The following is a 27,306-nucleotide window of genomic DNA, read 5'->3' as shown; positions in this document are numbered from 1 at the left end:
CAGGGGAGTTGCGCTAGGTGGCCTTCAGAGGTGCCTTCCAATTCTGAGGATTCTATGATTCTAAAAGCAAATGTAAATGTAAAAGCTAGAATGAAAAATCACTCTTTCAAAATGATAATAATTTGTAAGCTTTCAACATTGTCTAAAAATCTGTGTCAAGTACATACATCATAATGTGAAATAACTGAATGGAAACATAGCATAGATGTAGGTTTCTTTTTTTTTTTTTTTTTTTTTTTTTAAATATCCTTCTCCTTATATAGCCTTTCCATAGCTAAGCAAGGGAAGACAGATATCCTTAATTGGTATGGATAATACTTAAGAAATGCACCAGAACATTATAATGTTATAACTTTATTGAAATTTGAATGTATTGCAGAACATCAAAAATATTTTGAATATTTTTACAAAGCCAAGCTTTATAGGCCATTTTTGTTATCGAATATCCCTGAAAATAACATTTCAAGAAAAAATACTCATTTTTTATATAGTTCCTGAGGCATATGAAAGTATTTAAAAACAATTGTGCAGAACCATGGAACATAAAGTTGAAACTGACTCAAGGCAAGCCACATTACATGTAATGATATATACTGATTTTTATGACTTGAAATATGCACAAAAATAAAAGGATTGTGAACTATACATTATTTGTTACTTTCATGCCAACAGGATTACATTCAAGGGATGCTATTTGCATCATTCTATTTTTAAGCTGTTGTCATTTTTACAAAGGCCAGCATGTAAAAAACAAACTTTTTTTCTGTGGAAATGCGGTATTCAGTATACCTAACTATTCAATACACATGACAATCCTTATTTGGAATAGTTTGCACTCTCAATTGCTGTGTATATCTGATTTTCATTTCAGTGTAGTAGCAGCTACATTTCTGTAGCTTAACGATTACTAGTGGCAAATTTCAAATTTATCTATAAAAATGGAAGTACAATTATTTCTACTAGACATGAAAATGCTTTAACCTTTGCCAGCAGCACTGAATGAAGACAAACTAGAGTCATTCACCTAGTTCATATTTTATTTGTATGATCACAAAAAAAAAAATAACAGAATATCAAATCCTGAAAGAATAAGCAATGCTTGAATTTGCACAAAAAGTAAAAACAACAAATAAACACAGAAACCCAGCCCAATCCATTTCCAATGATTACTGAAGTTGGAAGGGCACATTAGCTTAAACAATCCATTTTTTAAATAAAGGTGAAAGGGATGTTCTTAAATTAAGAAGTGCTTTACATGGCTTTTGAATTCAGTTAATTTATACAGAACTTTAACAGGGCCTGTCATATAATACTTAAGCTGAATATGCTTTTAGGAATATTAACTTACAGTCAAATGAAAAGAAAGGATGTCCAGTTAATGCACATGTCAAACTTAAAATGATGTGGCAATAAATACAATTTGCATCCAGATTCAAGTTATATACTGAAACAGAAAATATGTGCCTTAGTTCTGTTTCGAAGATGGGTGACAGGAGTTAGAATCATACGTGCTTGAGTAGAATATTCAGTTAGGCTTGAATACGGAATCTTTTTTTGAGCTTTGACAGGGCAGAATGACCTTCCTAATCCAATGTTTATGCCCACTGTAAATGGAAAGAAAACAAAATCAGTTCATGCCAAGATAATTTGCAAGAAAAAAAGTCATCACAAAAATTCTTTAAAATCAAATGAACAAAATATAACCATAACTTCTGTCCTGAATGAATATTAAGTGCACTTTGACAAGTAAGATATCGGTTGCACAGAAGGAGATCTAGGAAGATGATGAAAGAAGAAGGAATGAAAAGCAGGGAATCTTCATGCACAATAGGATAGAGCCCATCAGTTACAGCAGAAACAACATGGCTATTTGACCGACTAAAAAAAGACAGAATTATTTCTCATTCTTAGCAGAAACTCTTCCCAGTATATGTGTCCAATTACCTCCACCTTAAACTGTTGCTATCTACAGCCACTATAGCAGACATCAGCGCTCCTCCCCTCCCCCCCAAGTGACATTTATTCCTGGCTGCTTACCAGCAACGTTTTTACGTAATTCATTTCTCGGGGCTTTCACTTAGAAATCCTGTTCCACCATCACTCAAACTTTGTCTAAAACTCAAACCCTTATGCCTCTCGGCTGCATTTTGCAATGCTTAAACCACTCCAGATTAAAATGTTTTAAATGGCACCGAGTTACCGAAGTTGCTACTTTAATTGTAGCATCTGTACAGGCTTTTATATCTAGTAGCCTTAAATCTCTACAAATTGTATATTCTCTGTATATATTCACTGGCACATCCGAGCTGGATGCCCTTCTCCCTGAGGAGAGCAGCGTCACTTTTCCACTCGGCAGGCCCTTCACAAGCGGGATCTGAGGAGGTGATACTCTCCCTCTGGGCTTGTCACAGTAAGGTCAAAATCCCCCCGAATTAGCAGCCTCGGAGAAAGTGGAACAATGTCAGATGGGCATCGTTCATTTTGCACACTTTAACAAACGTCAGGCCTAACAAGTAGCGCGTCCCCTGCCCTCCCTGCGGGGCCGGCCGCTCCAGGACCCCTCCCACCCCCCTCAGTGCCGTTCCTCCGCGTTAAGAAGCGTGGCTGCTTCCAGCCCTCGGCCGCAGCGCGGACAGCGGTGACAACAACGCTACGACCCCGACCCGACACCGGCCGGCCTGTAGAAGGCCGTCGGGCGCTGGTGAGTATCCCCACATACCCTAGCGACTGATGACGACATCAGTTAAACGCCCTCCTCCCATTGGCTTTCGGACACGCAGAGCGTGACCAATCAGAGAGCGAAGCGCTGCTGCTTCTCCCCCCCCCCTCCCCCTCCGCCTTTAAAGCCGGCGCCGCGGTGCGGAGGAGGCTCGACTGCCTGCGACGGCGGTGTCACGTGACCTTCTGTTTACATCCTCTCAGCTGTTGGGGCCCCTCCTCCCCTTGCGGCGCCTTACACCAACACAAACAGCGGCCGCAGCCGGCCGAGCCCTCCGCCCTCCGCTGCGTGGCTCGCCAGCCTCTCCTCGTTTCGTGGGCGGTCGCGCGAGCGGCTGGAGCGCTCCTCCGCTTTCCTTCTGCCCCGAGCGGGGTGCCTGCCGCACACCGGGTGAGTGCCCCGGGCACGGGAGGAGGAGGCGGAAGCAGCGGCGGCGGGGCTCCCCGTGGCTGTGCCGCGGGGCGCGGGGCCGCTGTGGCAGAGCCGGGACTATTTGGGGTGAGGGAATAACGCAGCCCCCCCCCCATCCCCCCCGTCCGCGACTGCGGCTCCCATTGTCCGTTGGCACGCAGGCGCGTGGGGGTTGGGGCGGAGGGGGGGGAGGTTGTTTTCGCGCAGCCGGGACGGGCCCAGGGCTCGCTGACGCCTGTAGGGGTTAGGGGAGCGCTGTCCCCCCTCCCCGCCGCCTTCTCTTGCCTGTGCGGTGCGTGATCTGCGGCCCGAGACGGGGCGGGGGGGGAACCGCAGGTGTGCGGGGCTGAGCGGGACGGGGCGAAGGCCGCGGCTGAGAGGAGCGCCGTCCCCTCGCTCCGGCTCCTCCCCGCTGTGTTTTCCTTTTGTTTGGGTGGAGGGGAGAAACGCGTTGTTTACGTATATAAAACGTGTCACGCGCGGCGACGCTGCCTCGCGATCCACGAGTTTCGGCGGGCCGCGCTCAGCGCTGCGGCCGGGAGCAAAGGTAACGGGGCCGCTCCCCGCCTGCGCCGCTCCTGGCTCTGTTTACATCGCTCGGGCGGGGGGAGGAGCGGGACCTCGCGGCGGGCGGCCGCCCCCCTTTGCTGCTGTCTCCGCCGGGAAGGCGGCTCGGGACACGTCCCCCCGCCGCCGGGTTTGCCTCCTCCCCTCGTCCCGCCGCCCTCTGCCACGGCGCGGCCGTGCAGGGAAAGTGGAGGGAGGGATCTTGGCATCTATCTGATACGCAGTTAGTAGCCGAGGCCTGCTTTGTGCAGCCTAGACTTTGAAAGGAGAAAGGGAAAAAACGAAACGTCCTGGGGTGGGAACAAGCAACTCGGGTGGTGAGCAGGATTCATCCTGAGGGAGGAAAACATTTTTAGGGGGGTCTGCGTGAGGGAAGAAGTGGATCTGCTGCAGTGTGTTGAAGGTGTCTGTGTCCTAGCAGTACCCAGTAGGACCTGCGCAGCTGCTGTCTTTCTGTTTGACAGGTCAAAGTTAAGCACAGTTGAGCTGCATGCTTAAGCAAGGAAGTAAGGCTGCTTCTGGTAATGAGCAGTAAACTTTTCAGGTGCACAGAGAAGGATGCTCAGATGAGGATCTTGAACAAGATTAATGAAGATACCAGTTTTTGTTCCTGCACTCTATGTATTGAAGTGCTTTCCTAGATGGAAAAATCTATGCTTTAAGTTAGTAGATAACAAGAGTGTATTGGGAGAGTACCTTTGTACCTTTGTAACTGTACATCTTGCAAAGGAGTGATAATACATGATACTTGCCCCCCATCAACTCATACTTTATTCTAGGCCCTAAGCAGACCATCTCTGGAATGAGTCAAACTTGTATAAATCGAGCTGCTTTCAGCAGAACTCCTGCCTCATTTGTTGGAGAAGTTTGAGAAGTGTTTTGGGTGCGTAGGTGGACAAATGAGTCAAAGATCTATCAGTGTCTTAACTGACTTCGGGTAATAAAGATCATGTAACGCTAGGAACATTAGTTACTTGACGGTGTTCAGAAAGCCATGAGAGCTTCAGATGGAGATGGGCATATAGCCAGATGTGTTTGACAACAGTGAATGTGCCTCAGAAATGCAAGGAGGAACAATTAGATGTTGTTGGGAGCTCTGCAGTGAAGAGTGTGTCATGAAATTGCAGAAATGGATGAGATAATTCTGAACTTGCACTCAGAACAGTCAAATGTTATCTCTGGATTTGTGCAAGTTAAGGCTCTTTTTCCCTGCATTGTCTCAGATCTTCACAGCAAACTCTCAATCTTGCTTTCTCTTAAGTGGCTTTATCAGTGGATTTTTCATCCAGCCTCAAACTTTTATGTTGTTATTGTGACTTGCTCTAGATATTTGAACAGTTTGTTATAATTTTGAAATACTAGATTTATTAGTTAAGTTTTGCAATTTTTATAGGCCTAATCTTGACAAATTGGTCATTTTTATTCCTTAGTCTTTTGTTTCCTTGTTGATGACTACCCCAAGCTGCAGCTGCTCCTTTTGTAGAGGCTTCTGCCTCCCAAGAGTCTAATAATAGAACCTAACTACCAAACATGCATTGTAGTTCTCCATGCTTGTTCTGGGCTGCACCAGAGCAGCCGTCTGGCTGCATTTCTGTAAATTTGGTGAGCTATTGCTTTAAAATATTGTGAATTCTGAAGCCTAAAGTTAAGCTTAGCATTGATATTGATGGAGGTGAAAGTCTCTAAAGGGCATGTTGCCTGTAGTAACTCTCCTAGACGAACTTCAAAGAACAGTAATATGGGGACCAAATTTCAAGTTCCTATTGCGAAACATGATTGATAATGCATTTTTTTTCTTCCAGATGTACTCCCAAAGTTCAACATGGACAAGTTTCTGAAAGGCTGCATAGAAAAACATTTATGCCAGTAGTTTTAAGACTCCCGAAAAACAAACGCATTAAGAGTAATTCTGGAATTGTTGAGAATGTTCATTGCATGCTGAAGGACAGCCGAGAATACAGTTGTTTTTGGAAGAGAAACATCTTTACATGTAACTTCATTTCCTGTGTTATTCTCCTTGTCAGTAAGGGTTTCACAGATCCACTGTTCTACTCTGTAGAACAGAAGAATAGAACTTGCAAACAATTCTCTAGCTGATCATTAGTTATCCCCGTGTAAGAGAAGTGGCTCGAAATCTACTGCACTTGGTAGTCTTAGATGCAAGCATAATTGATTATTATCTACTTTATTTTACCTACTTAAAATGTAAATTCAGAGGTGGGAAGAATGCTTGCAATTGTTTTGCAGATGAACAGTTAGAAGTGTGACTTGCCTAAAGGCACTCTAGCGGTCTTCCAGTAGAGTCAGAAGGTGGCCAAGTAGATCAATGCACCTTATCTTTTCTAAGCAAGGATGTGGGTTTTCCTAAAGGAGAGCTCTTTTAATGTGTCTGTTTTGTAGAAGTATGATCCCATTTCTTCCCTATTCTTCTGTGGAGTTCTAGACAGTGAAGTAGTTCATGTGGAATAATATGGATACAATTATGTTAAAACATCTGGAAATAGCTCCCGTGCTCCAGTTCTTCTTGGGCTTACTTGTGTGTTCAATATATTATTTAGAGGCTTTAGGCCTGTTGAACGTGAGCTGTTAAAGTAGTTGCTGCTGCTGCATTTAAGAAAATTGGGCTGGACTTCCTGAGCCTGCAAGAAAGGGCAGAACTTGTAGCAGTTCAGGATGTTAAATATCTTATTCCTCCGTCAGGGATTGAACAATTAGCTGGCTTCCATTCAGAAGAGTAGTGTTAGTTTTCTTTTGTTCTTCTGGTACCTCATGCCAACTGGTTTCAGAGTTAAGCTTGCTACTGCAAAGTTGGCAGTGATGTTAACTTGTGACAAGGAGCCTGAAATCCCAGCAACTGTGTTTTGGATTCTTAAAAATCTCAGCAGCAAGATGTATACCACTTGTGAAAATGTTGAAAGTAACAAGCAAAAGTGAACTGAAAGTGTAGGTACCTTTATCTGGATTAACCACTATATTATGACTGCAGTAGATAGGTGACTTATCAAGGGTTGTTATCAGTCCTTTAAGTTGATACATGAAAATATGTCATCCCTCATTGTGAGGCGGCAGTATTTTAGAAGTAATCATAAGGCAGTTAAAAAAAAACAAAAACAAAACACCAACACCCTGCAGCCCCAGAATAGTTCAGAGGTGACATCAGGAAGTCACCATGGTAACTCTGCATATTCTACTGTGTTCTTTGGTGGGGGAGTTCTGGGTAGGGGAGGTGGCCATGAATGGAGAGTAAGCAGCTCCAGTTAGAGAGCTGCCTTGGGGCAGAGAAAGAGCTTGGAGCCCACTACTTAGAAATACATTTATTGAAAGCTAATCTTGGAGTTCATCTTTGTTTTGTGTAGTATTTAGTGAAGAAAGAATGTTAAAGTTTAGTTCAAAATGGAGAACATTACGTTGTATGAGTTGCAGGAAGTTTGAGGTATTTGGAGTGTTTTAAGTGACTAACTATTGAAGGTTGAACTATAACTTAAGTATTAACCTGTGCTCCGAGTTTTCTAAAGGTAGCATTTGCTCACAGTAATGCTACAAACCAACTGCTTAATTTGATTTGCAGTGTTTCTGGAAGATAAATGGAATTACTGTTTTAAAGTGAGGTTTTAGAGCTGAACTTGGTCTTAGAGAGCAAGTGGTTTGTTAGCAAAATGGAATGCCTGAAAGCTTGTAATGAAAATAGTTTCATGTTGCAGATATGGAAAGATACTTACCCTTCAGCAGCTTTAAATAGATGTTTATTTGGGTAGTCAGCATGAAGCTTTTAGGTATGACAGTGTCTACGGAAGGCCCACATTTTCCTGAAGTTCCAGGAAAAAGGAGGAGAGTGGGGGCAGAGGGAAGAGAAAGTAGTAAGAGGATAAATCCAGGTAGCCTTGCTGTTAGGCATGCTTTACTGAAGCTTGTTTTTACATATTTTTATTTTATGCATATACATGCACATAAAATACACATGCACAAACAACCATCCAGTTGTATGGCAGTGTAATGACTATATTTGGTCCTATTCATAGAACCTGGAGTGCCTCTGAGTTCTTTATTTAGGTCTTTTTTCTTGCAAAGCCTTTGGCCTTTGACACCTTAGAGTACATACCTGGTTCCTTTTCCAGACCCAACTGTCATGTTCCTTTTAAAGGATAAGTCTCTGTATGCAGTTGGAGTTCTTATTGGTCTTAAATCGTGCTGCAAGGACAGGAATCATACAGAAGAGGTGTCCATTGTTACTTAACATTGGCTGTTGCAGTGTCATAGACTAAGTAGCCCATAATTAGCAGGAGCATCTGAAATAATACTGGAGGCCTGTGCTTAAGCACCTGAATCGCATCTCAAGTATCAACAGTGTTGGTACTGCAAAAACTTTTATTTGTATAATTTCTAAATAGCATTGCTTTTTAATTCTGTGAATAAGGACTTTTTGTTCCTTATATGTATGTATTTTTTTAACAACTGGCTCGTTGTCTTTAATGATGGGTGCATAGTGGTGATTAAGCAATTGTGAAAACTGTTACGGATGAGCAGCAGCAACTTAGTGATAGCAGGTAATGTTCCAGCTGGTGGCATCTGACTGTCATTGAGAAGCTTTTTTAGCTGTTGTCTACAACTAATTAATACAGACTTAGAGATGAGAGGAACAGTTGAATCAGGGTTTTTACATATATAATAGTAGCTTAAGATGTAATGAGAGGTGGTATGCAGTAGTACAGTAAATATAGATACATGCATCTGAATGAATGTTACTATTCTAAATGTTTGTGTTGGTACAGATCTTAAAGCAGAACAAATAGCATTTAAAATCAACTTCTGTCTTCAGGAGTGAAAGGGATCTAAATTTCAAAGAGAACGTCTCACAGATGACCTCTTCATTATTTATTCATATTTTATTTTAAAAGTAACACAAAAGCTGCTTCTCCAAGATGAGCTAAGTGAATCGATACATTTTTTCCATATGTTGAGTGATGAAATCATTGGAACTTCTAGTGGTAATAGTCAGCTGGTAAGTTACACACACATGTCTGTGGTATCCCTGTTTCAAATGTAAAGCTTGGTTCCTATGAACAGTTTTAACATTAAAAGAAGAATTAGGATTGTGGTTGAGAGAAAATGAGAAGTGGTTACTATTCTGAGAATTTGTGTTATTTCTGTACTAGTATTTTCAGCAGATATTCAGGAATCACCACGTGGTTTTCTTGACAAATGTTTGAATGCAGGGTGTTGTAGCTGCTGTCTTGGTAGTGATATTTTCAACATGACTTTTTAGTTGTAGGTACAGCTAAAATGTATGGAAATGTAAATTGCTGAAAGAGTGAACGCCTTAATCCACCAATGAGAGCAGCAAAGTAAAAGGTTAATATTCTTGTAGTGCTAATACCTTCAGTTAGTCAGGAATGCTTTGATTACTTCTATCAGGCTATCAGTATCACTGAAGGAATTGATTTATTTTGGAAAATCTTGGGGCCCATAGTTTTCTTGCTAGCTCTTGTTGTTGATATTGGATTCTGGCAGGTGGGATTTGCTGGCTCTTCTGCTGCAGCATGTGACTCTGCTGTTTATTTTCAAAACTGTCCTCCTCTTTACCCTTTTGAGAATGAAATGTGGTTCTGTTTTCATTCAGTGTAGTTGCTTACTGTCTTTTTTTTTTTAAGCATTGCTATGTTCTTCTACAAACTCTAAATTTGGTGTAATTGCAGTCAGGTCAGTGAAACTGGAAGGAGGAGACAGACCAGTTGCTGAGTCTTTTAATAATTTCTGTGGAGCTGACAGTTTGCAGCATTACAAATCCCATAGGCTTTAAATCTCTTATTTACCTCAGTTAATTATAACTAAGACTCATTACTGCCGAGTTTTCTGAGATTCTAAGATGTGTACTGGAGTAGCTGAGTTCTCAGGAAAGTCAGCGTAGAATTGAGCTTGGATAAATTGATGTTGTTCATGATGTAACTAAGGCAGATTGTGTGACTGTAGCAGCCTCTTGTGTTGTATCTGTAAACTACACCTCTGTCAGGTAAAACCCCTGTGCTTATGTCTGTAACAATTCGACTGGGTAGGATTATGGGGATGAACGTGTCCTAGTGTATAGCTGCTACATCAAACAATAAAAGGTTCTGAACTTCCTTATCTTGGTAAAATATTTGTATAAGTATCTGAGGCATTTCCAAAAGCTCCAAACCCTTCTCTAGACTGCACCTGCTGTTAGTCCCGTAGGTAAATTCTAACTTTGGAGCCATGTTTTCAATAGTACTTAATTCTTATCTAGAGGCGAAATAAAACTATAATGCGTAAACATTTTCAAGTTAAAAATGTGCTTATGTGTGTTGGCTCTTAAGGAAGTGCTGTGGGGATGTTTGTTCAATGTTTATAATGTTTAAGAGCTATGAAAATCAGGTGTGCCTGAAGTTGTTGAGAGATCAGAAGTAGGTCAGAATATTTGTAAAAGACAAGTAATTATTTGTAGAATGTTTCAAAGTATTGACTACTTAATGAGCTTTATTTGCAGTTTGGGTCAACTTGGTCAAGTTTGAATTTTTAGTAGTTCACATTTTTGTGAACTTGTTTTAATTTTGTGATCTTAGCTGTAAAGCTTGTCAGTATCTTAGGCTATGAGGATTAAAACAGTAGTATAAGAGGAAATGCAAAACAACAATAGAACAAATAAGTTGTAAAACGATTCCCATTGTCTGCTTCTCCCTTGTCAGTTGCCTTCAAAAGAATGCTCTGAGCCTTGACTATTGTAAATGTATTTCAGCACCACTGCAAAAGCATTTCTGTGCTCTTATAAGGAGTTGGTTAGTACAAGAAATACTTGAATAAGTGAAGAAGAAACAATCTTGTAGCTATCTTAAACAAAACAAACACAATCTTAAAAATAACCAAACATAGAATGTAGCTAATTAGAGATTCTTTTTAGGGTATGATTTAGAAAGCAAACAGAAATCAGTTTCTTCTAAATTTATGCAAGCTTTTAAAATATGTTGGAACTTAGATGAAAAGTGTAATGTCACCCTATTTCTGAAAGCAGTTGCAGTTTTTTACTGGATGTAGGTGCCTGTTATTAATCAGTATTTTCAGAATCTGGTCTTGCATCAAAGTGTTTCCTTCTGAAACAATCTCTTTAGTCATAAAGAGAGGTGCTTTTTTTTTTTTTTTGCGGTAGGACTTTAATCCTGATTCAGTTTTTCATGGTAGTAAGGAATGAGTATTACCTTCAGATATAAAATATAATTAGGCATTGATCATGTGTGTTTTGCCGTGTTCAGTGGCTTTAAGGATTGGGATGTTAAAGAGAGCGAGACATCTGCCATCATCAAAACAGAATAGTGTTTGATTTGTCTGCTAGTGACACCATCTTTTTGAGAAAATTCAAGTGAGTAGACTTGGGCAGATTGCATTTGTGGATGTTAGAATAACATTTAAATTACCACTTTCAAATAAGAAGCCATCAGACATTATTTGCAATTAAAGTTTCAGAATTCAGTCTGGGACTGGATACGTCTATCACTTGAGCCTTAATTTTAGGCACCCATGGCCAGAAGTGAGCATGTAATCTCAGAAGGCAGCCCTGAGCTCATGCATACATAAATACATAGTTGCACATGTGTGTTAACACTGGCAAAAAACACAGCTTTAGTGCAAGTACAGGCAGCACCAACTGCTTTACCCTGTAGCTGTTTCTGGATGGTTAGGCTGAATGCTAGAGGGAAATGCATGCATGCATACATATAGTGTGGATCACTCAGTTAGTGGGGCTCCCCCACCTGTTAGTGTGCCTGCTCCTTTGTGTAAATATCTTTTTATCACATAACCTGATAGGATTAACTTTGATAGGTACTGTCAAATAATTGGTATAATTTGCAAGTGTAGTTGAAAATGTATGGTAGAAGTGGCTACTGGGCCATCTAGGGGCGAGTTAAAGTGATATTGTTACAGAAACCATACTTCATCTCTCAGTGTGCTTTTGTTCTTGTTCGTGGCTTTGTGCTTTAAATGGGAACAGGGAGAATGCTAGAACAATCACATGAAACTTTGTGGAACAGTTCTTTTGTAATGGACTTCGATGACAGTACCAGTGCTCTAATTTTAGTTTGTAAAATAAGGAGTTGAATTTTGTTTTGTTTTCCTGGGTATAGGGACTTTTTTGGGGTAGACTTATATATATATTCAGTTCATACTTTATTTGTAGATCTTGAACATTGTAGTAAATCAGTGATTTAATCAGAACCACATGGGGTAGTTGATCTCCATATAAAGTAGGCAGTAGATATCTTAAACATAGGTTTGTTATGAACAAGGTTGAGCCTTTAAGTAATTGCTGTTGACATGTGAATAAGCATGCATATAAACCAGTTGTTTCAAAAAATGAGTGGATCCAGTGTGGTGCTTCTGGAAGCTGGTAGTAGTGAAATACTGATGATGAAAGGCAGGATGCAAGAGTAGGCCATGCTCATACATGCTTCTTGAAGATTACAGGCCCAAGTAATAAAGCAGCTGCTTAAAATATGCTGTTGTATTGTACTGCACCATTCTAAGAATCTAATAAACAGGATCAAGACTTTAAATTCTTTATGCAGTGTCTTACGGAGGGGTACATAATAAAACTTGACATTCTTAGGCTGTGGAAGTAAACATTTTGATAGTATAGTTCTGAGTTGTTTATGGTGTTACTGCATGCTATTGTGATGCATTCAGAATTATGTCTGAAGACCACAAAATACAAATGTTTGTAGTATGCTTCAAGTTGAATTGCTGAGTTTTGTGATTATTTTTGAGAGTGCTGTAAATACATAGCTTTGAGATGAGGTTTCAAGTGTCAGGAATGTAACCATCTTCTATTTTTACTCTTGACCTCATTTCTATTTTCTTTTGCTAAAGGCAACAGGCCTATGTTGTTCTGTTGCTGCTGGAAGTCAGTTATTTAAATAACTTGAAATGTTTATGCACAATAAGCTTTTAAACTTTAGCACTAGCTGAAGTAGTGAATTTTCAGTCATAAGCCACATTCATCCTACTGAAAATTATATGAACTGTGACTTGATCCACTTAAGACTGCAGCTGCAGAAACTGCATTTGTGTTAAAAGTTCGGGAGATTGTTTCAGTTTGTGTACTAAACCTGCTTTATATTTTAAAATATGTACGTTCCTCTCCCTTTGCAATTGACTGATTTAAAGAGGTGAAGGAATATCACTTTACTTTATGGGGCCTGGTTTGCTACCTTCTGGTTGTCACCACAAACTAAATTTAAACACTTTCTTTGAAGAGAAATGCTTGTTTTTAAAACATTTAATATTTGACTGTTTCAGCTTCTATAAGCCTGTTTGCAAGGAGTATTCTCTGTTAAATATTGTTGACCAGAGCTATTTATTGCGGTGATGAGTTTTGCAGTCTGGCCTTTCTGTAAATTGCTAATTTCTGTAAATATGGCAGTTTCTCTTCTGGAAAAAAAAAACAAAACAGGTGCAAATACAAACTCAAGGACTGTCAGACATCTGTATACATTGAGAATGCATATCCATCTCCTCAAGTCCCCTGATGATTTAGTCTTGCTGGTGAAGAAGCCAACATTATCTGATACCTGCTGTTTCTGTGAGTCTGTTAGATTCTCTGAAGTGTCTATGATACAAAGCAATAGTCTTTCAGTTTTTACTTGATAAACTTAAAATAGTTGTGCCTACAGCTCCCAGGTTACACTTACCAGGAGCTGAGTCCTTCAAAGAGTTTGCACTGTAAGAGAATTATTGCTGGGTTGTTTCAAGGACTCTGTTGGATGGAAGGATCGGGGCTTTTCTCTATCACACTGGGGCACTTAGTTAAGCTGACATCTTCTTGTTTGAGATACTCCTTTGGGACTTCGATGGGTCACTGGGACTTAAGCTCCACAGAGATGAGATCACTTTATGCAGCATCATGAAACAGCAGGATCAAGTCGTAATTAACCTTCATTATGCATGGTATGCATGTAACTAATTGTATTTTGTTAGATTGTTCTTTGACTGTAACAACTGATGTATAGCTGACTGCTAGTGATAAGTGTCAGGGTAGCAAATTTGTTTTGATGACATACTACTTATCCATATATTGTGAAAAAGCGTGTCATGCTGTTCTGGTCCATTACTAGGCAAGTGAGACAGCTTTCTTGTCTTTCTGCAGGTTATAATTAAGAAAGGTCATCCAGGGGCCTGGAGGATATTCTAGGATATGAAAACAGGAGCTAGATCTCTAACCATAGTGACAACTCATAAACAACCTGAAATAGAGAGCACAGTTGAGGCTACCTCTCTGAGGATATGGAGCTACTTTAGTACTCCTCTGGTACAGGTCTATACCTTCAAATTTCAGTAACTAGCCTGCACTTGGGAATTCACCCCAGTACTGCAGTCTACATTGTTGAATTTCTCAGGTGGAAACACTGAATTAATTTCTATCAAAGTAGGTGTTCAGAACAAGTTTGTGATGTTACAGCTGGGAAACTGTTTTAAGAAGAGACTTCTGAAGCCTGAGGTTGGTTCTTTTTTGTCATCTAGATTTTAAGCAGTAAAGAGAACTGAGTTGAATTATGGTGGTAAACTGCAAATTTAAAGTTACACTCAGGAAGTATTTGGATTTTTCTTTACTATATGAAGGAGTGAATTTTCAAGTCTCAATCAACAAATTTGAATACAGACCTGGCATGTAGAACTTGTGTGTAGTAAATGCTTATTTTGATGTTCAATCTTGTCACTGTTTGAAGAGGGTAGATCAAATTTCAGGTGAGGGACTAGGCCAGTTTAGAAGAAAACAGTGAAAAAAGAAGTGTCCCAGCCTAGAGAGAGAAATTTTGAGGTGGAAAATCACCAAAATCCAAGTTTTTAAAAATTTTAATTAAAAGTTCACAGGAGCTGAAAACAAATTATGAAAGTTAAGAGGGGGGGGGAAAAAAAAGGAGAGAAATCCACTGAATGTACAGTGGAGATGGTCCAAAAATTATATCACCTTGTGTAACTCTGAAGGTGGAAGTAACTTTATCATGAAATCTGCACTGATGTCTTTTTCACTGCTCATACGTTCGTGGAGCCATGAGCCTCAGTGCCTCTTCTGAACACACCAAATACCATATACAGAACTGCATGTTTTTTCAGGTGACTGGAGAAGAAGGAAGAAAGTGAAAGTAAAAGCACACCTGGAAATTTGCATAAATATCTGTTGAAGGCCTGATCAGGAGGATCAGGGTGTAAGCTTACATGAGACTTGACAAATGTTGTCTGCCCAAGTAGGTCAATGCAATTCAGGTTAAGTCAGTAGTCATAGCTGTTTACATTCATTTGACTTAGTTTTAATCCTGTGGCCTGTTTCTTTTTCCATTGCTATATTGCAAAGAACCTTGAAGTATGCTGTGAGAGGTGTATTAAATTGGAGGACTGACCATACTTGTTTTTGTATTTGTTGAACTTGAAAAGTTTCTTGAAATGATCTGCATGGACAGCAGGTTAGGAGGGAGTGCTCTTGAGTGAGATGAGTCTACTAGATTAAAAAAAAAATTAATGATGTTTCTAATAGTTTCCCTTAAGTCACCAACAGCATGCTACTATACCCTAAAAACAATAATTTTCTTCCTTTCTAACCTATTTGAAGTGAGAAAACGATAGCTGTGGAAGAGGGCAGTTCAACTAGCAGTTACTCTTCCCAGAATATCTAGACTTCGTTGCTTCTAGTTGTGCTTTAACAAGAAGACATGAGTACAGAAGTTCCAAAATGTGTATGAAGACTTCAATCTTTGTATCCAACTGTCTGTTCTGGCTTTTTTTGAGTCATCTATTACAGTCACTTCCAGCACACAGTTAATATTTGGTTTTCTCCAGTCTTTGCGTGATGAAGGAAGCAGTGTTGTAATTTCTCTGTAGTTTGGAGTTGAATTACCCCTGCTTATGGAACTTCTACAATACTTGATAGAACAAAGGAAGATAAATGGAAAATGGAATCCTTTGCTTGTAGAGGGTCATTGGAAGGACAAGAACAGGCAAAATATCACATTCACTATCAGTTTCTCTCACTACTTTAACTGACTCTAATAGAAGCAGATTTAATGCTTGGTTGGTTGCCCAGCAAATCTTAAGCATCTGCTGATGAGATTAAAGTTGCTAACTTCTGCCATGAGGAAACAAACTGTAAACTGAACTACGTTTTTTTCTTTCAGTCTCTTGTGTCATGTCTGGTTGGTTTTCTCCTCTTGCATGGGAAACACTTTTCAGGAAACTTAACAGCTGATTCCTGCATCTAATTTTACTAATAGCTTTGTGGTTTGTTTTTGTCTTGTGTGCTGTTCCCCCCAGAAGAGGGGAGGCTCACCAGGAAACTTTGCATGTCCCTTTGAACTGCAAGGGATGCATTGCAGTCCAAATTCAGTGTGATGAGGGGATTTTAGAGATGATATGTTAATGACAGTAGGATTTTCTCAGAATGCATTAGTTCTGAGGAGCAGACTTGAAAATATGGGTAACAACTTCTGTTATACTTTGTTCTGGTTTTCATCCTTTGAGACTGGGTAACAGTCAAGGTAGGCTAAAGGACATGTCAATATTACAAAATGCTTGTTCAAATACTACAAAATATTTGAAATTGTATGGATCTGAAAAAGGCAAGATTTTATCTATCAAATTAACTGAATAACTTTGCTAGGTGGTATTCAGTGTAAGACAAGTGTGTGGGCTTTACTGACCTGAGGAATTAACTTAAAATATAAATACACTTACAAAGCTTCTGAAATGTGCAGAATTTGATTAAGAGCTGGCAAATAAAACTCGACAAAGCTTGTACCAGTTACTGACTTCTCAGATAGGAGTGCACGGCATGTAAGACAATTAAAATATGCTCAAGTTATGGTTAAAATAAACTCGCCAGTGTTTCTTAGATTCACATAGCCCAAGAACATATGTTCAATTAATGTGAAAGTATTTGTTTTTGTTTTTTAATAAAAAATATGACCCTTGCCCCCAGAAAACAACAACAACAAAAAACCCCAAACAATTAACCAAACTAGAAAATACTTAAGGTGAGGAATTTCAGTAAAATTGATTACAAGCAAGTGAGATGCATGTCAAATGTATTGTTCAGCAGTTATGTGACTTTTTACAGAAGCTGAAAACTGTTGACCTTTCATTTTTATTGTGGGTATAAGAAATGTTAAGGTAAACTTGTAGAAATTTTTAAATAATGTAGAATGAGAAATAGATTTTTAATTAGTTTTAATCAGTGAATGAACTTCTTAAAACTTCACTGACATCCTAATTCTTAAACTATAACTTCTTTTGGATACTGTATTCCAGGGATTTCTAAGGTTAAAGTTAATGACTGCATTTCATTAATTTTAGGCAGCTTTCTCTTCTACGATCTCTGTATCTCTATGTAAAATAGCAATTAGAATGTTAGTTATGCTCTGCATCTGCAGATGTTGAGATTTGGGTATCTGTAAGCTCCACAGAATGCTTTCTATAAGCTTTGCAGAGTGCAGCTATGTAGACTGCTTTTACCAGGTCATGTTCTAATGTGCTTGTTTTGATCCTTGGTCAGCTGTCAAAAGCGCAGCACTTGGACTAACTTGCCTTTTTTTTTTTTCCCTTGAATGTTTGCCAAACTAACTTGTGGGATGGTTTCTTTTCCGTATTTAAAAAATAAAAAATGTGACTCTGTGTGTCTCTTGCTTCTTTTGGAAGCAAGTAATTTTACTTTCATAAGGAAAAAGTTTATAAGCAAGCATTGAAAGGAAATATTTATGTCTTAACAGGGTATTTCTCTACAGCACAATAACTCGCTTTTCATGAAAAGACCATAACTTGGTGTGTTTTCAATGTATGTCACTTGAAAGTGTGGTGCCACTGTAGTAACTAACTTTCACTGTCGGGTAATCCCAAGAACATAAAATTAGACAATACCTAAATAAATTAAATGTATTACTATTGTGACTATCTTGAAATTAGCAAATTTCAGGCTTTATTTTAAGTTGAGAGGACTTTTTTTCTTCAGAGCAGTTTTGTTTTGCTTGCTCACCAATGGAATACAGAGTTGGTGAAGTTCTCCATCTGCTGGCATGAGGCAGTGAATACATTCTGCAGGTAGGGCTGAAAGTGATGTTTCTTAACTTCAGCAGCTGCGTTCATCTTTAAACATAATCAAATTTTTGCCTTTAGTTAAAAATCTTTTGAACTGCATCTCTCAGGGCAATCAAGAATCTCTTAGAGTGAAGGGATGGCAAGAGCTGTTGTTTTAGTAGCTATTAATTTTAACTAGTTACACTGATTTTTTTTTTTAATGGAATAAAGTTGATTTTCTTCGTGGTAGCTCATTTGATGCTGCTTTGTGGGTTAATGATACTGTTGATGACACTGTCTTATGTGTTGCTGAGCAGTGCTTTTACAGAGACAAGATCTTCCCTGTTGCTCACACTGCCCTGCTAGTGAGAAGCTGGGAGAAGACTCAGCTAGGACAGCCTACCCAGACTTGTCAAACAAGTATATATCTAATACCATATGGTGTCATGCTCAGTACAGATGGGGATTTTACAAAACAGGAATTTGCTGGATTGTGTTGGAGTAATTTCTGATAAAAGATTACATTTGCTTCAGAAATATTGGAAGGGAACTACTAGGTCATGGCCTGAGCCAGTGACTGAGCACCTGGCAAAGAGGTGTGGCCACCTCTGGGTGCACAGGTGCAAACAATTCATCTGTGTACTGGAAGGGGTAGAACTGGAGTCCACCCCTCCCTGACCTAATTTAAGAGCTGGTAGCTGTGAGGGAAACATCTCTGGAGATTGCTTCCCTCTGGGAGTTTTCAGCAAGCGCTTGCCTTTGGAACTGGGTAGGCTGTTCTTTTCTAATTACAAGGTTAATTATCAATACCTTTCACAAATCCTTCTATAACTGGTTGGAGACGATTTAATACCTCTACTTGCCTGATATACTTATTCCTCTTTATGTTTTTAACATACTACTTGTCACTATATCTTTGGAATGATACTTTTGGAAATAGGCAAGAATACCTTTGATAGTATTTTTGTTCTTGAGAAAAGTCTCCCAAATATTGGGAGAAACAACTCATGTTCAGACTTAAGTTGTATATTATGTTTGATGTATTGTTCAATAAATAAAACTAGGAAAGGAGGAAGTAAATTGGCAGAAGGACTAAGATTCTTTGTTTTTGTTGTTGTTGTTATTTTGGTAAAGATGGCATTGTAAGTAATATTAATAACTAGCTCATTTTGGGTAAGCTATTCATCCAGAACTGGTGGATTAAAATCATGTTTTTCTTCCCAATATTCAGTTCCTATTTTGCTGATAATTTACATAACAAATCCGGATGTTAACATTTTGAATTTGAGAATTCAATGGTTAATGCCATAACTGCAGATAAAATACCATTCTAGCAGTTACTTTAAATGAGTGTTCTATGCAGAATTCATAAAACTTTCTGGTCACTTAAAATCTGGCAAGCTAATAATACATTTTATGTACTTAAAGAAATGGTACTAGTTTAGTTCCTTTAGATCCATCAGTGTGTTTCCCAATTGCTGAATCCAGCACAGTGCAGTTTTCTACACTTGTATTCTGGTTCAGCACATAAGTGAATATCTGAAATGCATCTCACAGTCATTACCAACTGTCTGGCTTTGTCTTCCACTATGGTTGGTTTTTGAGCATGTTAGCTCAATTTCTTTAAAATTCAACTAAGTTTGTGTATGCTTCACCTGCTGTTTGTTATTTAGTTTTCGAAACTTTTCCATAGCTAGTCCAAAGCTGGTTGGCCCCACAAATGTAATAATGGGTGAGTCTCTTAGTACTATGTTTTTGCAGTCCATATAAACTTTCATGTGGTAGTGCTTGTTAATGTAGATGGACTGTGAAATATTAAAGTTAAGCTGAAAAACATTGGGTTGTGTTGACACAAATCTGAAGGGCAGATGTTTTTTTGATGAAGTATGATGTCCAGACTATAATAGTTCTTCAAGTGATCCAGTGCAAACATCATTTCATCACCCTCTAATAACTGTTGATTTATTTCTATAAAAACTCAAGTTATATAAATTTATGGTTTTTTTTTTCCCCTTAGGATTCATTTGTGATGTGCTTTTGAAAGAACAACGAAGGATCTGTTACATACTAAATGCTTTTGGAAAAACTCTCCTCCTGATGTATTTTGCAAGCTAATTGAATCACCATAGAAATTCAGCATGGGAGGAGCTGTGAGTGCTGGAGAAGACAATGATGACTTAATTGATAACTTGAAAGAAGCTCAGTATATCCGCACTGAGAGTGTGGAGCAAGCCTTCAGAGCAATTGATCGTGGTGATTATTATCTGGAAGGATACAGGGACAATGCTTACAAAGACTTGGCCTGGAAGCATGGAAATATACACTTGTCAGCACCTTGCATTTATTCTGAAGTCATGGAAGCTCTGAAGCTTCAGCCTGGATTATCTTTTCTAAATCTGGGTAGTGGAACCGGGTATTTGAGTACAATGGTGGGATTAATATTAGGTAACTTTGAAAATATTTATTTTAATACATTTCCACTGCATATTATTAGAAGATTATACAAACCTTTGCTCTTGCACTTCTTTAAAAGTAATAATAATGATACACATAAAACTGGATTTTTTGTGTATTTTTTATGATATTATATGTTATCTACAGGCTGTAGATAAACTGCTATCTAGAGATGCTTCTGTCCACTGGCATTTCACAGTGTTTTGGAGGAAGTTCATGCTTGTCCTTCTCTAGCATAGAATTTTAATATGAGAGGAAACAGCCTATCATTGCTCAGAAGGGAAAAGCGTAGAGTAACAGTGTGAGGGCAAAACTTCTAGTTTGCATATGTACCATATTTAAACCATTTATGGAAGAGATATAACTTATGTTGGCTCATGACTCATGAAGTAACTTAATTGAAAACTAAGTCTCCATCAGTGTGCAAACAGCCTACCTTTAGAAGGAAAAAGGCTTTCTTTTTCTAAGAATACAAAGGATTTATGCTAGAAAGTATGTTTTTATTTTACATATAATTTCATTGTATTACTACTTTAGTACATAGCTCTTACTGGTGCAGTTTTAGTGACTATTAAACGGATGTTATTTGTTGAAGAAAGCCTAGAAGGTCAGGCATTTTGTTGCGTGTGTTGATAGACACACAAATATGAAATGTGAGGAGCTGGTTTGATTTCAGTTTTTATCATTCATTCTCACTTAAAAAAGAAATTGTCCCTAATACATACATAACAAACTTCATTTGTTGGCATCTCTGGCAGTGTATTTTGTTCCTGTTAATAAATTCAGTGGCAAAAGTACTGTTTTCTTGTAGAAATAGAAATTATGTTCATTACCATGTAAAAATTTAAACTGAAGATATCTGCTTTGGAGAGTGTTTCTGTCTAACGAGTTGTTATTATGAGTTCTGTGCTAAGAGTAATTATGTAACAGTATTCATTCATTTCCCTGCTCTGTGTAAAGCTTTGTTCTTTCAGTATTCTTCCTGAACTGTGATGTTCAAGAAATTGGATTATGTATATTGCACTTATATTCATGTACTTGACCTGTTTTGAATGGCTTTTGGTTACCTGTTGAATACTCCTTCACTAGACCCTATCAAGCAGAGTTCTTGCCTTTCAGAATATTATATGTGGAATTAAAAATAATAATAATAATAATAATCAAAAAGAGAAAAGACTTGTCTTTGAGTATTAGATGGGCTGACAGCCCCCTAAGGAACACAGTTAAGCTACAGCTGTTCCTCATTTCCAACTCAGGTGCTGATATACTTAGTAGTGCTGAGGAGCCTGGAGCAGTAGCTGTTCAGCTACATTCAGAAGCAGGCTTCCTGTATTTCCATAGTACTTCATTTTCTTATTTTCTGCTCCCATTGATAATCACTAATTATGCATAATAATTAGTGTTTGTTTTAAACCGTGGAGTAAAGGAGTAGAAACAGAAATATGCTTCTGATAAATACATATGTTACTCCAAAAGTAATACATCCTACTTATTTTCATGGAAACTACAACAGATACAAAGAGCACAATCAAGCTATTTGATAGAGCAAATAGCTGCAAAACACTGTTTTTCAGTATGGTCATCACCATTAGCTATGTTTTCTTGCTGGTGATGAACAAGAGTTTGCATGCAGTGCTCTCAAAATCTGCACCAACAGAGGTGACCTGTCACCACTGCTGAAATGCACCACCCACTACCTCACTGTGCTTACATCCACTGTGGTCTCCATAAACATTCAGCAAGTATCTGTGAATGTCAGTAGGAGCCATTTTTTCCACATGAAGGAGTTCAGTGATGCACCTTTGCTTCATACGCACTTCCATGTCAGACTGCTCCTCTGCTGCCATCCGTCTCACAGCAACAAAATAGAACGTTGGTGGGAAGGTTCAGGCTCTGACGTACCACTAATATCTGCCTCTGTCATTCTGGGCCATCATAATAAAATGGGAGGTGTTACTTTTGGAGCTGACCTTGTGTATGTACATTTAAAAGCCCACCTGTTTTTAAACCAGTTTCAGTATGCAGTGTGAATAGTAACAGGGAACTATGTGTTCTTTGACAGTAGGTGGGCATCTTCCAATTTGACAATGTAGTGGGTATGTTTTTGCTATGCTGTTAGCATCAAAATGAAATTAAATTAGTAAGTAATTTGAAAGTGGTATACACGAGACTGCCAAGTATAGTGATATGTGGAAAAGTTCTAAATAGATTAGATTAGCTGTTGATGCTATTAAAATACATAGTTCAAACTAGATGGTGGAATTATCTTGAATTCCACTGAAAGAGATCAGTCTGGAAAGTAACGGAAAAGTTGGTTCCTGGTTTTTTAAATGAATGACTCCTTGGCATCTGCAAATTTACTAATGAAAGAACAGAATCTACTTGTATTTCCGTTCAAATTATGGGTAATATGGTATATTACAACATGACAGTATATTGCATTTGCAGATTTGAGACTTAGGGCGTTTACAGTTCCTTAGTTCTTTTTTTTTTCTTCAAAATTGAGTATTGTAAGGACTGAGTAATTTTAGGACAGGAGACACCAATGCATTTTTTTTATTTTATGAGACTAAAGGACTGGCAGTTTTAATAGAAGAAAATGTGTTGGATGCTGCTGCATGTTACAGAACGGCACCTATGTTGGTTAGGATGTGGTAGGCTATTATTGTGCAAGGGACCATTACATGGTCTGCACCTATGCTGATTAATAATGTGGTAGGTTATTATTATGCAAGGAAGCATTAAATAAACACCACAAAAGATACTATAACAGGAATGCTTCTCTTAACATGATGACTGATAAATTTAAATAGATGTTACTGTCAACAGGAGGTACGTGTTTTCACAAGTTGAAAGATCTATCTACCTCTTGGCTGACATTAGAGAGGTCTCACGAGCAGAGCATGTAGCTCTTGGTTTTATCTGATATGTTGTGTTATGTTAAGAACTCTCACTAGTAATCACCTTAGTGATGTATAGTAGGTTTTGGTATATTGGAGAAAAAGTTTTTTCAGCAGCTGTTTTTTGTAATCGGTGTCTTAAGAATTAACTGTTTTTTTTGAAATCATATCTTTGAGCTAAATACTTAAGCAAGGTTTAGAATTATAGATTATATAAATCTAATTTTTTTCTAATATTACTGATATTTGCTTTCTTTCTCTTCTCTCTCCTCTTTTTAGTTGTGTTCCAGTGACTAAAGTACCTGGGTTATTGACTATATATTAAATATAGAAACATCACAGTGAATGTGACTGATTCAGACACTTTTCTGATGTAGAAAATAGTCATAATAGTATCTCATGATTTCTTCTTGTTCCTGAAAATAGCTTTAACTTCTAGCATACAAATGAACTTGGAAATGTACTTGGGTTTGATTGCAGGATCAATCAGTGCTGCAGCTGTAGTGGTATTGTGATGAATGAACATAATGTGGCCAGTTGCCATGTTCTAGGTGGAAGTTAAATGCTATCTGAGTAAAACAGGAGCAGACTTCTGCAAAATAGAAGAACAGATGTAATTGTGGGAATATAATACAAAATCTCTGAATTGTCAGAAACTAAGAAAACGTTTCAAAATTTAAAGAACACAGTACGAACTAAATCATAATGTGAGATTGTTGTTGTCTTGCAACTGAATAATTTGTTGAAAAGGAAGTTGTTCAGACTATAGTAAGTTAAGATTTTCTGCATCCTTATGGTGAAAAATTAGTTATATAAAACTGTTTTGCTGCAATTCTATTCTTTATATTTTTTCTATCCTTTGACCTTTTACCTTGTTTTGTTTCCTCTTAACCATTCATAATACAGATACAAAAATATCTTTGCCTAGTGTGTTTGAAGACTTCAGTGTTTACGTGATGTTAGTACTTTCACAGGCAAAGGTACAGTATTATTCTATGTGATTGAGTTGCAACTAAAGAAACTGCTGTTTTTATTTACAGGACCTTTTGGGATAAATCATGGAATAGAGCTTCATTCAGATGTGGTAGAATATGCCAAGGAAAAATTGGAGAGCTTCATAAAGTATAGTGATAGCTTTGATAAGTAAGTATCTCATTTGTCTGGTTCACTTTGCAGCAACTTTTGATTTTAACTGACCACACCATTGCTCATAAACCTAGAGAGGGGAGTAGAAGAATGGCACCACACATGGTAAACGGTGTTTGTTACTGCAACATAGAACTTCCAGATTGTCAGTCTAGTTACGAGGTAAGTTAAGGCTTAGGAAAGGCGGCTTTGAAGTGTGACAGTATTCTTGCTGTGTAGTACTTAACAAAATTGATCTTGCTGCATTTTGGGAATGCGTGTACATGCACACACGTGTATATACTACATGTACATGCATATATACATGACATGTACTATGCAGATATCTTTTACAGGGCAGTTTATATCTGTTAAGTCAGTTCTTATTACATAACTGGACATCTTTCGGTATGCAGTTAACTTCTAATTTGCAACTGTTGATCTCAATATCTGATTGTATTTGTTTATTACTTGAAGAGGTGGACTTAAGAATCTTCATCTGTGCTAAGGCGCCACCTGCTCTTCCTGATTTATCTCAGGTTTATAAGGCTTTGAACTTTACTGGTTTGACTTGCTAAACCATTTTTTTCAGTAGTTTATAAGTTGTCCATAAGAATGCAGAACTTGGCCCTCTCTGCCCTTTCAAAATGGAAAATTGTGTTCTAGATAGATCTGTTATGTGTAAAAACTCTTCACGGACAGTAATTTCTCTAGCAGAAAATGTAAGGTATCTGCTGGAAATTCAGTAAAAAATTTTGAATTGTAGACATAGCATAAGAGTTGCATGTCCTTACCCATCTTCTCTTGCTCAGAGGGGAGCAGAGAAAATTATCCTCTTGCCTTTGTAATATCTTTTAAGAACTGCTGTGCATCTGATTTTCCTAGTTGGACTCCGTCTAGTTTTTCCTTACACCAATCTTCTAGAACTTTCATCTGACAACAGACCATCCTTTTTCTGCCTTTATATAAAAGAAGGCTCTTCTACTTGAAGTAGAATCATCCTAGAGCAAGCTGTAATTAATTGTATTCAATTCTGTACTTCTAGCATTAACTAGATTATTTTAATTATTCAGTTGGAAAAATGTTGGAGGGACACAGAACTGAAACTGTGTCATGTTTTAGTATGTACCATCGTCTCAAATTTAATACATACTTTTACTGTTAGCTGATATTAATACAGAAGTGAGATCTGTGGTCACTTATGATCATTTTTAATACTACGTTAATTGCTCTTTTAAGTAAGATGCAACTGCCTGCTAATGAATTCCTATGTGTACCTGTATTCTTGTATATGTATTCTGACATACAGAGGGTTGACTTGGACTGAAAAGTCTTGCCAGTTTGGTGATTAATACTTTTGCATACATAGATGAGGAGAAATTGAATTGGAGGGGAAAGCAAAGAAGTACATTGTTGTTAAACAAAATCAATCTGATTGATTTATGTGAATAAATAATGGAAATGCATGGTTTGTATTTAAACATTTGCAAGAACCGGGGGAAAAGAACTAATCCCAGTGTTGCTAAATTTGGCATAACTGAATGTGTGCACATGTACTGTTTGAAGGAAGGAAGTGGGTATGTGTAATACGAGATGTAAGTATTCTCAAAGCAGAAGAAATGTATTTTCTGCTAATTTAGAGATCAGCTCTGAAGACAGTATTCTAAATTACGTGTTATGTACGCTGATAGCTAAATTGGTTTTTAGTTATATAGTGTTATATAGAGGAGGAGGAGAAAAAAGATTAGTGAACGTAATTTACGCTTTCACTAATTTACATGTACATCACTCGGCATATGCTTTTTAATAATCTACAACAGAAAAAATTCAAAGCACTGGCTATGGAAGCATCCTCCTCACCAACCTAACAAACGTGTCTCTGAAATTTTTCTTATATAAATCTACTTGACAATAATTGAACTGCTGTTGATGTAATACTGATTGATTGCGTGGGTTTTGGATGTAGTGGAAGGTTTTGTAACTCCTTGTGAATAGTTAATTATGGTTAACTGTGTATTTTAATATAGTTATTGAAGATGGCATGTTTTTTCTCTGATTGACTGGCTCATTTATGTTTATATATAATATTTTCTGTATATATTTATATCAGATATATACAGTATGTCTTCACTTTTAGTCTGCCTCTTAAAGTAATGTGCTCTAAGTCAGTAAAGCTAGTTTTGATTATTATTTCAGGAAATTTCCCCTGAATTTTGGCTTGTAAAAGAAATATATTTACTGAAAGTTGTGTGAAATTCTGCTTCTGAACTGAACTACTGATTTGATTTGCTTAGTACATGGAAGAAAGGTCTTCCGTCAAAAAGAACTTGTAAGGTGTGCACTGTCTGCCTACTGTTGAACACTGGTGTATATCTAGAAGACATACATACTGTTTGAAATCTGATTTTGTCTGTCAGACTGGTATGAATGAAGCTGATTGTCTCAATGGATGTATGCATGTCTTGAGGAAAAATATCTTACATTTGTGATCAGCCTCTGAGGAGGCTCATAGGGTATAGAAAGAGCACAGAGAGCACGTGTAACTGAGTTCTGCAAATGGGAATTCTGCGAAACCCTTCTTCCTTTCCTATGTTCTTCAGTGGATAATATTCTGCAGTCTGATGTGAATATTTGAAGCAGTCTCTTTCTGAAACAAAAGTAAAAGGGCTTTAAACTTAAATATAGATCCTTCAAAATCTTTAGCTTGGATCCTAAATAAACGCTTTAATTTTATTTGTGGTGTTCCTTCACTTGAAGCTGTAGACCTTTATCTTTCCATCTGACTTGCAACATGGAGCTGGGTTATGATGATTTATTTGCTTTTTCTTTTCCTGATGAAACAAGATGTTTTGATGCACTTTTCAGGAGGAAATGATACAGCATTGTGTGGTACAAAAATGCTTTTTTATGGTTCCTGATAAAAATGTTGAAATATAATTACATGTGTTTTTTTTTTTTTAATGATTGGGGTAGGTACTTGATTAAAGACTGGTAGCAATGTAAAAGTAACGAGATAATAAAGAATCTGAGATACTCTTTGTTTAAAGGACAGTTTGTCCTTCTACCAGT

General features: G+C 38.0%; 1 protein-coding gene and 1 long non-coding RNA gene across 6 annotated transcripts in view; one reads left to right on the top strand and one right to left on the bottom strand.

Moving 5' to 3' along the window:
• Window positions 1–212: 212 nt before the first annotated feature.
• Window positions 213–2,875, bottom strand: LOC146544718 (uncharacterized). Its single transcript, XR_014882503.1, has 2 exons — window positions 2,038–2,875; window positions 213–1,604 (listed from the first exon to the last, which is right to left on the bottom strand). It is a non-coding gene; the product is annotated as an uncharacterized LOC146544718 (long non-coding RNA).
• Window positions 2,876–2,929: 54 nt separating this feature from the next.
• PCMTD1 (protein-L-isoaspartate (D-aspartate) O-methyltransferase domain containing 1) overlaps window positions 2,930–27,306 on the top strand; it is a 41,879-nt gene continuing 17,502 nt past the window's right edge. Inside the window, exons 1-3 of one of the 5 annotated variants that reach the window (XM_085221082.1) lie at window positions 2,930–3,109; window positions 19,776–20,203; window positions 24,153–24,255. In XM_085221082.1, the coding sequence (XP_085077208.1) occupies window positions 19,897–20,203; window positions 24,153–24,255 (410 nt within the window). In that variant the 5' untranslated portion in view covers window positions 2,930–3,109; window positions 19,776–19,896. Of the gene's footprint in view, window positions 3,110–3,196; window positions 3,218–3,401; window positions 3,423–3,565; window positions 3,678–19,775; window positions 20,204–24,152; window positions 24,256–27,306 lie in introns of those variants that run through there. The other 4 variants (XM_085221083.1, XM_085221085.1, XM_085221084.1 and 1 more) reach the window with 4 other exon arrangements.

This window comes from Meleagris gallopavo, chromosome 3 (genome assembly GCF_905368555.1).
Source record: "Meleagris gallopavo chromosome 3, MGAL_WU_HG_1.1, whole genome shotgun sequence".
NCBI lineage: Eukaryota > Metazoa > Chordata > Aves > Galliformes > Phasianidae > Meleagris > Meleagris gallopavo.
The sequence above is the reverse complement of the archived record's forward strand: the minus strand, read 5'-3'. Positions and strand labels throughout refer to the sequence as shown.